Genomic DNA, 14,206 nt, shown 5'->3' on the forward strand with positions numbered 1-14,206 from the left:
GAAGGGGTTGGTGGATTTGCATTATTTTTGGTATGTACATACCTTAGGCAATGATCAAAATCCTGAAATGTATTGTATGCAAATCGGGGCTTAATTTACATGATAATTAGAAGAATGTGTAAATCCTTCAATCGACTTCTTTTCTGGACAGTCAGTGCTCAGTGTCTACTTCACTACATCTGTGCTCCAGACTCGTGTAGTTCATGACATATTTGTGTCAGCAAAATATAGATGTTATTGTTGCTAACACATTGTTTATTAGTTCTCACTTTGCAAGTGCCATGTTGTTTGTTTGTGCACTATTGGGAGGTGTTTCTCCATTTTGATGTGAAGGGGTGTTTTCCCCCTTATTTCGGTGATGCTTATGTGGCAGGGAAAGTGGAAGCTTGGTGGTTTGTGGCCTTTTCATTACCTTCGCCAAGAAGATTAAACTTTTGGTTAAGGCTTAAGCCATAGTTTTAGGTGAGTCTTTATGTAGATCAACAGTATAACTGGAGAACTGATTGATGGATCTTCATGATACACATGTACTTGGTATTGAGTAGCGGTCACAAAAACAAGGTTGAGTTTGAAAATGGTTCGCCCGGTATCTTCCGTCGGTACTGCAGCGGGCTCAGTGTGTGCGTGTGCGGAGAACATAACTTGAGAAGCTATAAAACCTTTAAGTCATTGATAAAGGCATTCTCCATAACAACCCTTGATTGGCGAAGGTATGTGTTTCGTGGAACTGTAGTTTTTTTATGGTCACGATTTTCAACCGGAAAGGGCAACCGATATGCCAGTGCAGAGAACCCGGTGATGGAGGCACGTCCTGTTCCTTTCACTTAACATTGCTCGCCCGATAGTTCATTGCAATAAACCGTTTTATTACACAAGAAAAGAAAAATATACATGCAAACGTGCTGTCAATGACAAACGCAAAACATTAACTAGAGTTCGGCGACCTCATACCTCCCTGAAATATTGAGTGTTTTTGTCGATTTTATGTTTGTTGATGATGATTTGTATGTAATGATATTCGTGTTATTTCTACTCTTTGTGTGGATAGTTATCACATGGGCACTATGGTAACATGCAACAGGTGTGGGGAATCTTTATGATGTTTATATTATCACTTTATGATAGTACTGGCAACTTGCAAGGTAGAGAGTATGTTTCATAATTCATAACAAATAACTGCGACACATCAGGATACAAACACATCTTCAACACAAGCAATAAGACACAAAATGTCCATGAACCAATACCTACATAAAGGTTACTGGGACAAGTTTATGCCAGATATATAATAATCCAAGTACATACCAACACAACATCAGCGTAACGCCACACGGAGCACGAAATTCCTAACAGCACAAACGAAGTATAACACACCAGGTCCCCAAAGGCACAAGTGGATGAATACAAAGTTAATTATCATGGTATTTAAAATCGTCCGGGATCGGAAAACAGTTGCTCTAAGGAGTCAACTGTTACATATACCCTAAACAGTTGCCATACGACGTCAACTGTTCAGATAAAGGATTACCAAACACACCCAGATAATATATATATAATAAACCAAGTACATCAGCTGCTCTAAGGAGTCAACTGTTACAGATATGCTAAACAGACATAAGATTATAATTACAGATACATCATCATCATTACAGATGCGGGGCCCAAAATCTAATCATTAACTTGGATATAAGCTGAAAGCACTATGCCTGTTCCAATATATCGCAGATATAGGGGTGATTTCTGATATTATTACATCAATTATAACGACAGATACGGGACCCAAAATTTAATCACTTCCAACTTTCATCACACCCCACCAACACACCAAGTATGAAACCAATCCATCCAACCGTTCTTGAGTCATCTTGTACACAGACAGACAAACATAACAGAAAATATAACCTCCGTGACATTTCATGAAGGTAACTATTGGCTTGACTCCGTTCGTTAACCCATTGATTTCTCAAGCCATAACAGTTCTCTTTCTCCTACAACAGACCTACTCCGGGTTGTTCTGCGTCGTGATCAACCCCTTCAGGCGCCTCCCTCTCTACACAGAGGAGGTTGTGGGCATGTACCGTGGCAAGAGGCGTCAGGAAGTGCCGCCTCACTTGTTCTCTGTGGCTGACAACGCCTACCAGAACATGCTGATCGGTAAGGTCATTTCGAATTCTTGCCTTTAATCGATTGTTGACGAGAAGCAACATATTCATGAAACAACAACGTTTTCTTATTCTATCGTTCATTTATTTTATTTATTTATTTGGATTCTCCACACTGGAGGGTATGGCAGAACAGGTGGAGATTTTGACGAGACACGTAACGTAAATTGAATTAAATTGACATTTCAAGGTGTTTGTGAAATTAATCTAAGCTGTGTTGGTCCTTTTTCATCCGTACTTAAAATTCCGAGTCAATCTAATGACATTCCATTATTTTCCTCTTAATCGTGCAGACCACAAGAACCAGTCTATGTTGATCACGTAAGTATCTATTTACATGTTTGTCGATTTTTAGCCAGTCATCTCATATGCTTGAGCAGGGCCCACAAAATCTTACAAAGGACTGGGGAGGGATGCAGCGTTGACATGTATCACTGACCGATAGGTTAGTTTTCGCTGGACACAAATATTGGTATTTTGTGATAACATCATACAACACTGTTTGACCACAGCGGCGAGTCTGGTGCTGGTAAGACTGAGAACACGAAGAAGGTTATCTCCTACTTCGCCCTGGTCGCTGCCATGGGTGGTCCCAAGAAGACCGATGAAGACGAGAAAAAGATCACCCTTGAGGACCAGATCGTGCAGACTAACCCCGTTCTGGAGTCATTCGGTAACGCCAAGACCGTCAGGAACAACAACTCCTCCCGTTTCGTAAGTACATATGTCACCATCAGTGAGGCGATGTCGACCGCCTCCGATCATACATCCTTTCTAATTATGTTCTAGCGCATCGTATCACATCACATAGCCATCACATAGCCATAAACAAACGATATGCAGCTGTGTTGGTAGAATACATTATAGAAATAGCTAAACTTTCTTTCTAACACTGAATTAATATAGGGACTTACCCTAAATTTTCGGTCGAACTCCGTCAACCTTGTTCACAGAATGACCCTTTCTATCTCCAGCAGTGACGTCAGGAACACTCCACTTTTGTAGGAGGGGGTCATAAGTATCAGAAAGTCTATGCCGCCCCCCGTCTCTGTTGGAAAGAAAGTTTAGCTATTTCTAAAACGATATGCAGTCTTGAATTGTGAGGTTGTAACAAAACCACATTTTTCTTACCGGTATGCCTGCTAACGTTTCGGCAGTCAATCAACTGTCTCCATTAGAGGGTAATTGTAAATACTGCACTTAACACAAAGTAACGTGGCTGCAATTACGACATCCGAAATATGCGACTGACTTATCTGTTATGTTCCAGGGTAAATTCATCAGGATCCACTTCAACACCAAGGGCAAGTTGGCTGGTGCCGACATCGAGTCCTGTACGTATACAACTTATAATAAAACATTTAAGATTTGGTTTTATCTTTTTCACTCTTTACCTTTGTTAGTAACGCAATACATTTTATCATTATTGTTTGGTATTAATCCACCATTTTATATGAAGTTTGAAACCGTCTTGCTTCATCCAGATCTGCTGGAGAAGGTGCGTGTGGTGGAACAGCTGCCTGGTATGGAGCGTGGCTACCATATCTTCTACCAGCTGCTGTCAAATGGCTTGAAAGAGGTCACGAGTAAGTATACGTCTATGAACTTTTCAAGAACGTCTTGAAGTGAGTTCGGCACATACGTTGTCCAGTAATGATAGAGGATAATGTGAATGTAATAGAAGACGTACCGTGCGATAGATTAGCCTCGCCGAACATATCATATGGGGGGCCATTGAGGCAGCCTATAAACAACGACGATTTCAAATCATACATTACAGAAATGTTGATGGTAAATGAAGATGCCCACGAGTACAAGTTCTTGGAAAAGGGTGAGAAGACGATCAAGAACGTGGACGACAAGGAGGAGATGCAGTTGACCGACGAGGCCTTCGACGTGCTGGGCTTCACACAAGATGAGAAGACGAACATCTACAAGCTGACGGGAGGTCTGTGCCACTTCGGTAACATTAAGTTCAAGTCCAAGCCGAGGGAGGAGCAAGCCGAGTGCGATGGCACCGAGTGTAAGTTTCAATTTGAGTATATCATTATTAAAGTCGCAGAGATACATTTTGCTTATGTACTCTTGCTGCTAACCATGAGACTAACTACTCTCGAACTGACAAGAACGACAACTCAAGGGAGCGAGCGCTAGCTAATATTGTTCATATTCAATCTCTACTCAGCTGCCGACAAGTTGTGCTACCTGTACGGCCTCAACAGTGGTGAGCTGCAGAAGGGTATTCTCAAGCCCAGGGTAAAGGTCGGCAACGAGTGGGTGTCAAAGGGCCAAAATTGCAACCAGTGCAGCTATGCCGTCAGCGCCCTGTCTAAGGGTGTGTTCGACAGGATCTTCAAGTTCCTGGTCAAGCGTTGTAACGACACCTTGGACACCAAGATGAAGAGGGAGAACTTCATTGGTGTACTGGATATTGCCGGCTTCGAGATCTTCGACGTAAATATAATTTCTTAGATAATGCGACACATTGAACATTTAGGCAAATATGTCTAACATTGATATGACAACCGCAATGGAAAGTACAATAACTGGTTAAAGTCAAGCATGCTTAGGAGAGAAGTACCAAGAACAAAACATCTTTTTTCTCAGTACTGAAGCTACAACACGTTATAGCAGGTAAACGTTAACAATTAACGGAAGGGCACGTGTGGTACAAAACAATTAACCAACTTGATGCTGTTTCAATCTTCATAACAATCATATTTTCTCCATAGTTCAACAGCTTTGATCAGCTCTGCATCAACTACACCAACGAGAAGCTGCAGCAGTTCTTCAACCACCACATGTTCGTTCAGGAGCAGGAGGAGTACAAGATTGAAGGAATCGAGTGGGAGACCATCGATTTTGGTATGGACTTGGCCAAGACTCTCGCCCTGATCGAGAAGGTGAATAGAGGACTGATTACCGCACACTTGCACCAATGTGAAATAGATTCCTTGTACATTTGTGCAAGACAATTTTTTCTTCCGGCTATGTATCTGTGAATGTGACGATTTTTCTCCATTTGAAGCCCCTGGGTATCCTGGCCATTCTGGAGGAGCAGACTATGTTCCCCAAGTCCAGCGACAAGACCTTCATCGACAAGCTGAAGGACCAGCACTTGGGCAAGCACACTAGCTTCCTAAAGCCAAAGAAGCCCAAGATCCCCAAGTACGAGGGTCACTTCGATTTGGCTCACTACGCCGGTAACGTTACCTACAACATCTGCGGCTGGCTGGAGAAGAACAAGGACCCCATGAACGAGACTGTGATCGGCTGCTTCAAGAGGGCCACAAATGAGCTCCTGAAGGATCTCTATGCAGACTTCATGACTGCAGAGGATCAAGGTTAGTACTGTCTTTCTCTGCACGGACAAGTTTGTCAACTTGACGCCACTGATGGCTTTTCTTGACCCCCTCGTGTCTAAGCCTCAACGCAACAGACTCTAGCCTGGGTACCATACCATCGAGGCGCTCGAGATGCTCTTCGGCACTGTATGGGTGGCTGGCCCGTGCAGTTAATTAGTGCAGGCCGGGGGTTCTTACGGGGTTAGGTTAAATTTCGTCTCGCTGGCGGCGTAAACTCCGGCTACAAATGCCGGCTACAAGCTTTAGCGCTGAAAATCTCAAAGGGCAGCTAATCAGACAGGCTGACAGATGCAGGTTGGTGCCTAAGCACACTGGGCCGGGTATATCACCTCAAAGCCGACCAGCGGAGAATGGTACCCAGTTTAAACTAACGCTACCGTTTTATTAGGATTTTTGTGCGTAATCATACAATTAAATCCAAGCTCGGCTGATTATGCTGTGGTACAAATACGGCTTCATCTTAAACGTTCGAAATAGCTACTCATGCACATGTTTCTACCCTCTGTAGCTGTTGCTCAGAAGAAGTCAGGTGGCGGCGGAAAGAAAAAGGGAGGCGCTCTCCAAACCGCCTCTGCAACTCACAGGGTAAAAACAATTTACACGTGAATTTCAAAACTGTACAAGGTAACAGTAAGCAAACTCGTGCCAGATACGAATCGATTCTTTGAAACTAACACAGTCCTAAACTTCTCTGACATCTTCTTTATTCTCTGTCTGTATATAGGACCAACTGTCTAGGCTGATGGCCACTCTGCACACCACATACCCGCACTTCGTGCGTTGTCTGATCCCCAATGAGTTGAAGACGGCTGGTCTCTTGGACGCCCCGTTGGTTTTGCACCAGCTGACTTGTAACGGTGTACTCGAGGGTATCCGTATCTGTCAGAAGGGCTTCCCCAACAAGATGGTCTTCAAGTAAGACTTCTTTGATGATTCTGCCTTGCTACGGCATGTGTACATGTGTTCAATTTTACGGAACAGATTTGGCATGAATGCAACTCAAAAAGCAGAGGCATCATAATTTGTCGTCATTAACATGCATTGGCATAATACCGGCAGTAAGACTTGTACCGGCAGATCAAAAATAATGGCATTTAAAGAGATCTACACATACAACAATAGTCACTTCTGAGGTATGCACACTTCAGACATCTAGGTGTCCAATACATCATTTACAAAGCATCGATACCAATGCATTCGAAGACAACAAGGCCAAAAGTTTCCAGTATCTTTTTCGGGACAGGCAGCTCGTCGTGGGACGAACACACTGTCATATTCATTGCCAGATTTGTAGATCATAATTACACATGCTCACGGCACAAGACGAACATGATTCAACAGCAATTTTGAATTTCTGTTGGTGACCTACCACTCGTGTAAAAGTGTGAAGAACCGTTGCATTATCGCCCGGATCTACGGCTGAATGGGCAAAATTGAACGTACGCCGACATTTTCCCGCCATTTTTATATCTACACTAGGCAGTAAAGTGTAACGTCATAGCGGTTGTGACGGACAAAAGTTAAATGAAAATTCTTGACAGTATACGTCCGTTTTCTCATGACATTTTATATGCTCATGCAGGTTTATGTTTTATGCAATTACTAACAGAAAAGGAAGGAACATCAGAGGATATATAAAGGTACATAGCGGCAGTAATTGTGCCGTGTTTCTTCCTGCCGGTATTTTTACCCCCTCCCAACCACGCGCCCGTTCGCCGTGTAATTCAGCGGCGTGTTACAATTACAGTATTACGCTTTTAGCAGGACAAGAGTGGCAGAAAAGTTACACAGAAGTGACAAGGGTAAGCTATAACAGCAACATGTAACTGGAGAAAATGATGCGTTGACAATTTGTCAAATCAGTATGGCTAGAGAAATCGTCGTAAACGTGCCGGTATTATGATAATAGATGTTAATATGAGATAATATGAGATAAAATATTTGCCTTCTTCAACAGGGAGTTCAGGCAGCGCTACAAACCCGTGGACCCGGTCATGGCCAAGGAGATTGAGGACGACCGTGAGTGCTGTGTCAAGCTTCTCAGTAAATCCGGCCTTCCTAACGATGGCTACGGTGTCGGCAAGACCAAGATTTTCTTCAAGGCCGGCCAAGTGGCCACGCTTGAGGACATCCGTGACGCCAAGCTGGCTGTCATCATCACTGTCATCCAGCAGCGCATCAGAGGCAAACTGCAACGTGCTGCGTATGAGTGCCTCAAGGTGCAGAGGTACTGTATCAAATCTCTCATTACCACAATAGCTCTGGTCAGATATCTACACAGAATGTTAGTAAGCTTACTAAAAATGCATGTTGACGCACGTTCTCTTTTGTGAGATATAAAAATATATCACTGTTAGAAGTCAAACAGATAAGTTTATATTTTCAACATCAACTATTATCAAGTTTTGTAACAGAAATCGTTCTCCGATCGCAGGGCTGCCCTGAAGATGCTGCAGCGCAATGTCCGTAACTGGATCAGCCTGCGCACCTGGGAGTGGTGGAAGCTGTTCTGCACCATCAAGCCTCTGCTGTCTCAGTCCCAAGGAGAAGAAGAGCTCCGCGCTAAGGAGGAGGAGCTTACCGAGGTGAAGGAGGGCGTCGAGAAGGAGGATACCATGATGGCCGAGATCCAGCAGAAGCTGACCGTGGTCGAGCAGGAGAAGAATGAACTCGCCAGTCAACTGTCTGAAGTAAGTATTGAGAAATGTTACCATCAATTGCTGTGCAGTCGGTACTAGAGCTCTAGCTGGGGATATGATAAGGAGTAGAAACTTTAGGATGAGAAACAATGTACATTTCTTGGTGATTGGTATTTCAGCTAATTCATACTCTTCTGAATTCAATTGACAGGAACAAACCAACACGGGTGATATCGCCGAAAAGGCCGAGAACCTCATCAAGAACAAGGCGGACATGGAGCAGAAGATTATTGACTACAAGGAACTTCTGCAGGAGGAAGAGTCTAAGAACTCCGAGCTCAGCGCCGCTAAGCGCAAGGTACGTTTCATTCCTTGTGTGTTTAGTCCCACGAAATGCATGGGGTATAGTAAGCATTCCAGATATTACAACCAGCAAACACTTTCATTCAATTAGACAACAGTGAAGATAACTGAAAACGGGTTCGTGTCGTTAAAACAGGTCGAGGGAGAGGTGGACAACCTCAAGAAGGACCTGGAGGAGCTGGAGAAGACTCTACAGAAGGTGGAGAAGGAGACACGCGGTGTGGAGAACAGTGTTCGCACCACCTCTGAGGAGCTGGCAGCCCAGGAGGACCAGATCGCCAAGCTGTCCAAGGAGAAGGCTAAGCTGGAACAGCTCAATGCCGTACGTATGCTTACTTGCCAAAGAACGATTATGGGGGATCACATATTGCTGCAATTTTGTACGTCATAATGGTTCAAGATTACACCCACGTTTCTCATGGGACATCCGCCAATACTCATTATTCATATCATATCCCTACAGACAACCTTGGAAGACCTGCAGAAGGAGGAGGACAAGGTCAACAACCTCAGCAAGCTCAAGGCCAAGCTCGAACAGAACTTGGATGACGTACGTAATGCTCTACATCTAATATTCATACTTTGCTAAAGGCTGATCAATTCCTTTCAGAATGAAGAGCTAAAACTAGAGTTCGGCGACCTCATACCTTTATGAAATATTTAGAGCTTTTGTAAATTTTATGCAGATGACTTCCACATTTTCATGATTTATGCATGGTGATGTTCATCATTGACTAACATACATATGTCACAAGTATAAAATTCCCATCATTAATCATTAGGAGGTTTTGCAATTGTCGCATATATTGTGCAAATCAGTTTATTCATATTTGGTATGTGCTTATGTTCCATCTATTATAATTTACATGAGTTACATTTATGGTCCAGTTATTGAAAACAATGTAATTATGCAATTTCCATATTAATCATGCAAATTAAGTCCTCATTTGCGTTACATGTAAATCATTATGAACAGCTTCGCCTAAGCTACCTGCATGCTTAAAGTGATGTCACGCCTTTCCTTTGTGCAGTTATCGTCTTTGGAATGTCTTGACAAAAACGCCCCTGCAGTTTCAAAGTTACATGTCAGGGGGCTGAAACTTCCTCCACTCTGCCATAACGCTAGAAGATATCTACCACCCAAATGTCATGACCATATCATGTCCGGGACAAGACATTAAAAAACCGCTATGATTATTCACATTAATTATGCAATTGTCCTCCTATTTTGCCTAATTACATTATTTCATTTTGTACAATATTGTATAAGGTACCTACATACCAAAAATCATGAAAATCCGCTGTTCCCTTCTTGAGTTATCCTCTTCGGAAGTTTTTGACAAAAATGTCCTTGCTATCCCAAAACAAGCCGCTAGGGGGCCCAAACTAATGTCACTTCTTCCTGAGCACAAGAGCCATATAACACCCAAAATTCGGGACCATATATTGTTCAGAACACGAGATAGCAAAACCGGAAGTTGCGCTGCAGTACCAAGGGAAGCCGGGCCCAAAATCCAACCATTTCCAGCTTTCATCACACCCCACCAACACACCAAGTATGAAACCAATCCATGCAGCCGTTCTTGAGTTATCTTGTACACACACAGACAGACAAACGCTAGTGAAAGTATAACCTCCATGACATTTTATGGAGGTGATAATGAGCCCATTCTTTTTGCACCTTCTTCCTCATCTTTAAATCTTTTTAACGCTTTCTTTTCCCCATATCTAGCTGGAGGAGAACCTGGATCGCGAGAAGAAGGCGCGTGCCGAAGCCGAGAGGCTGAAGAGGAAGCTTGAGGGTGACCTGAAGGCCGCACAGGAGACTTTGGGAGGTCTGGAGAACGAGAAGGCCGACCTGGAGGAGCGCATCAAGAAGTATGAAATTATTTTTTGCTCTCTATAGTTCTAAACTATCAAAGAGTAAGAAAACACACATATAGACAAAATAAATTAAAGACGGGTTTATAGTTCATCCCGAGATTTTAAAATCTTCACTCATATCTCTTGCTGCTTCCGACAGGAAGGAGTTTGAGATCAAGGGCCTTGAGGCTAAGCTGGAGGACGAGCAGGGTCTTGTAACCTCTCTGCAGAAGAAGATCAAGGAACTGCAGGGCCGCACCGACGAGCTTGAGCAGGAGCTCGAGTCCGAGAGGAATGCCCGTGCCAAGGTCGATAAGCAGAGGGCTGACCTGGCTCGTGAGCTCGAGGATCTGGGAGACCGTCTGGAAGAGGCCGGTGGTGCCACCGCCGCCCAGGCTGAGGTCAACAAGAAGCGCGAAATTGAGCTACAGAAACTTCGCCGCGAGCTGGAGGAGTCCAACATGCAGCATGAGGCCACCGTCGCTGCCCTCAGGAAGAAGCTGACCGACGCTAGCTCTGAGCTGGGCGAGCAGGTAGAGAACCTGCAGCGCGTCAAGGCCAAGCTGGAGAAGGAGAAGACCACCCTCAAGATGGAGGTCGATGACCTGGCCACCAACGTCGAGGCCATCACCAAGGGCAAGCTGAACGTGGAGAAGGCAAATCGCGCTCTCGAGGAGCAGATTGCCGAGTCCAACGTCAAGATCGAGGAGTCCGGCAGGCAGATCCAGGAACTTACATCCCTGAAATCCCGTCTGGAGACAGAAAACTCCGAGATCGCCCGCCAGCTCGAGGAGTCCGAGAGCCAGTGCAGCCAGTTGGGCCGTGCCAAGAGCATGCTCAACCAGCAGCTCGAGGAGCTGAAGCGCCAGCTTGAGGAGGAGACCAAGACCAAGAACCACCTGTCTCACCAGCTGCGTGCTGCCCAGCATGACTGCGACACTCTGAAGGTTCAGCTGGAAGAGGAGCAGGAAGGCAAGGCCGAGATCCAGCGTGCCCTGTCCAAGGCTAACACAGAGGTCACTGCCTGGCGTGCAAAGTACGAATCCGACGCCATTCAGCGCGCCGAGGAGCTGGAAGATGCCAAGAAGAAGCTGGCTTCCCGTCTGCAGGACGCTGAGGAACAGGTCGAGGCTGCCAATGCCAAGTGCAGCTCTCTGGAGAAGGCCAAGAACAGGCTCGCCGGTGAGGTCGAGGACCTCATGATCGACGTTGAGCGGGCCAACGCTGCAGCAGCTCAGCTGGAGAAGAAGCAGCGTCTGGTCGACAAACAGATTGGCGAGTGGAAGACCAAGTGCGAGGAGATCAGTGCCGAACTGGAGACCTCTACCAAGGAGGCTCGTGCCTATGCCAACGAGCTGTACAAGCTGAAGGGACAGTATGAGGAGACTCTGGAGACCCTGGAATCGCTCAAGAAGGAGAACAAGGCTCTACATGGTAAACAGAATTTTTGTTGCTAGCTTGTTTTTTTTTTACAATTTGATGATAGCTTCCTGTTATTATTATATAAGCCGTGATTATTACTACATAAAATATTACTTGACAACTTATAATCCATAGTAAAGGTATTCTATTATTTCAAACTCTTCAGATGAAATCCACGAACTGACCGACCAACTTGGCGAGGGCGGCAAGACAGTCCACGAACTCGAGAAGGCCAAGAAGCGCATGGAGGTAGAGAAGGAGGAACTGCAGACCGCCCTCGAGGAGGCAGAGGGTGCACTGGAAGTAGAGGAGGGCAAGGTTCTGCGTGTCCAGCTCGAGTTGTCTCAGCTCAAGGCTGATATCGACCGCAGGCTGGCCGAGAAGGACGAGGAGTTCGAGAACACGCGGTAAGCATCCCTTTTTCGACGAAATTTCTGTCATGGTTTACTATAAAATTCAGAGTAGTCCCTTGTACAATTACGAATCATTGATGAAATAGCGCACCAAAGGAAACTGGCACTTTAATTACAAAATTCGTCATATTTCTTCATCGTCATTGCAGCAAGAACCACCAGAGGGCTTTGGATGCCCTGCAGACCACCCTGGACGTGGAGGCCAAGGGAAGGAACGAGGCTGTCAGGGCTAAGAAGAAGCTGGAGGCCGATGTGAATGAGGTCGAAGCCGCTCTAGAAAACGCTACCAAGGCCAACAACGAGGCAAGGAAGACCATCAACAAACTCCAGAACCAGATCCAGGAAGTCCAGGCTACGATTGATGACGAACAGAGGGCACGTGAGGAGGCCCGCGAGCATCTCGCCATGTCTGAGCGCCGCTCAAACATGCTGACCGCAGAACTCGAAGAGCTCCGGAACGGCCTTGACCAGGCAGAGAGGTCCCGCAAGATGACCGAGGCCGAGCTTGTGGAGTCTTCCGACCGCGTCGGCGAGCTGTCTGCACAGAACTCATCTCTGGCCGGCCACAAGAGGAAGCTGGAGGGCGAGATAGGAACCCTGCAAGCTGAGCTGGACGAGGTTATGTCTGAGCACAGGCAGACCGAAGAGAAGGCAAAGAAGGCCATCGGCGATGTATGTAGTTCTTTGTTCCACGCACCATTTTGTGAGATTCACTTTCTGTACTTTTTCTGATAACAACGGTACTACGTCAGTTTACGTTATGAATGTCTCACACTGATTCCTTTGCACAGGCCTCCCGCATTGCTGAGGACCTGCGCCAGGAGCAGGAACACACTGCCCACATCGAGAAGACCAAGAAGAACCTGGAAGCCTCCATCAAGGACCTCCAGAGGAGACTGGACGAGGCCGAGGCTGTCGCCATGAAGGGTGGCAAGCGTCAGCTGCAGAAGCTGGAGGCTAGGGTAAGGAAATTTGATCTTTGTCTCGACCTTCTCGAAGAATTACTACGTTTTTTTTATACTAGAGCCCTTGTTCTTATTTAAATGGTGTATCATGGAATTTATTTTTCGGACTACATGTGCGCGACCTTTAAGCCTAACTTGACGCTGAGCAGAGGCGCCACCAGGAGACTGTGTAACAGCTTAACAAATTGACTGAGATCGCTTTTAACGTTCACAGGTGCGTGACCTGGAGTCAGAACTCGACACTGAGCAGAGGCGCCACCAGGAGACCCTGAAGAACCTGAGGAAGAACGAGCGCCGTCTTAAGGAGCTGAGCTTCCAGGCCGACGAGGACCGCAAGAAGGAGGAGCGCATGCAGGAGATGGTCGAGAAGCTGCAACTGAAGATCAAGTCTTACAAGAGACAAGTAGAGGAGGCTGTACGTAGTCTGATAATGCATTATTTCTATTTGACACAAATGTACTACGAGAGTAACTGTATGTGTATGAACGAAAACTATGCTACGCCTTTGCTTCACTTTCAGATCCCCGAGGTAATAATTGCCGTAACTACCTCTAATGTTTACACAATTGGTATGCATCACAGGAGGAGCAGGCTAACATTAACCTGGCGAAGTGGCGCAAGACCCAGCACGATCTGGAGGATGCCCAGGAGAGGGCCGAGACGGCCGAGTCCGCCCTTGGCAAGATGCGTGCCCAGCACCGCTCCGCTCCATCCAAGGTGAGTTCATAGAGTTTAGTTGCCCTTCATTTTAATAGCATTCATAATTGACCCAATGGTACATTATAAAGTCATTTAGCGGATCATTCAGGGTATCTAAGAACAGGTGGTTGATATTCGCACATGCCTATTAAAATGTCAGAGATGTCAGAGATGTTATAAAGTATTAATGGGACAAAGTACATGTAATCATGTTTAACATAACAATCATATGAAAAAGTATGCATATCATTTTGGATTTTTCTTGTGATATCATTTCCGTCGACCTTATGCTTTCAGTCAATTGCGTAACCTCGT

General features: G+C 45.4%; 1 protein-coding gene across 2 annotated transcripts in view; it reads left to right on the plus strand.

Moving 5' to 3' along the window:
• The window catches only part of LOC118422855 (myosin-7-like), a 16,819-nt gene extending 2,883 nt beyond the window's left edge, over positions 1 to 13,936 (plus strand). For both annotated transcript variants that reach the window (XM_035830670.1, XM_035830671.1), the window contains 23 exons: positions 1,998 to 2,154; positions 2,456 to 2,483; positions 2,675 to 2,876; positions 3,433 to 3,496; positions 3,647 to 3,748; positions 3,943 to 4,185; positions 4,348 to 4,616; positions 4,895 to 5,065; positions 5,191 to 5,506; positions 6,036 to 6,112; positions 6,252 to 6,442; positions 7,485 to 7,754; positions 7,962 to 8,217; positions 8,378 to 8,524; positions 8,666 to 8,851; positions 8,993 to 9,079; positions 10,262 to 10,407; positions 10,553 to 11,826; positions 11,981 to 12,221; positions 12,377 to 12,899; positions 13,019 to 13,189; positions 13,407 to 13,607; positions 13,775 to 13,936. In XM_035830670.1, the coding sequence (XP_035686563.1) occupies positions 1,998 to 2,154; positions 2,456 to 2,483; positions 2,675 to 2,876; positions 3,433 to 3,496; positions 3,647 to 3,748; positions 3,943 to 4,185; positions 4,348 to 4,616; positions 4,895 to 5,065; positions 5,191 to 5,506; positions 6,036 to 6,112; positions 6,252 to 6,442; positions 7,485 to 7,754; positions 7,962 to 8,217; positions 8,378 to 8,524; positions 8,666 to 8,851; positions 8,993 to 9,079; positions 10,262 to 10,407; positions 10,553 to 11,826; positions 11,981 to 12,221; positions 12,377 to 12,899; positions 13,019 to 13,189; positions 13,407 to 13,607; positions 13,775 to 13,921 (5,469 nt within the window). In that variant the 3' untranslated portion in view covers positions 13,922 to 13,936. The remainder of the gene's footprint in view (positions 1 to 1,997; positions 2,155 to 2,455; positions 2,484 to 2,674; positions 2,877 to 3,432; positions 3,497 to 3,646; positions 3,749 to 3,942; positions 4,186 to 4,347; positions 4,617 to 4,894; positions 5,066 to 5,190; positions 5,507 to 6,035; positions 6,113 to 6,251; positions 6,443 to 7,484; positions 7,755 to 7,961; positions 8,218 to 8,377; positions 8,525 to 8,665; positions 8,852 to 8,992; positions 9,080 to 10,261; positions 10,408 to 10,552; positions 11,827 to 11,980; positions 12,222 to 12,376; positions 12,900 to 13,018; positions 13,190 to 13,406; positions 13,608 to 13,774) is intronic.
• Positions 13,937 to 14,206: the final 270 nt, after the last annotated feature.

Source organism: Branchiostoma floridae, chromosome 9, assembly GCF_000003815.2.
Source record: "Branchiostoma floridae strain S238N-H82 chromosome 9, Bfl_VNyyK, whole genome shotgun sequence".
Classification (NCBI taxonomy): domain Eukaryota; kingdom Metazoa; phylum Chordata; class Leptocardii; order Amphioxiformes; family Branchiostomatidae; genus Branchiostoma; species Branchiostoma floridae.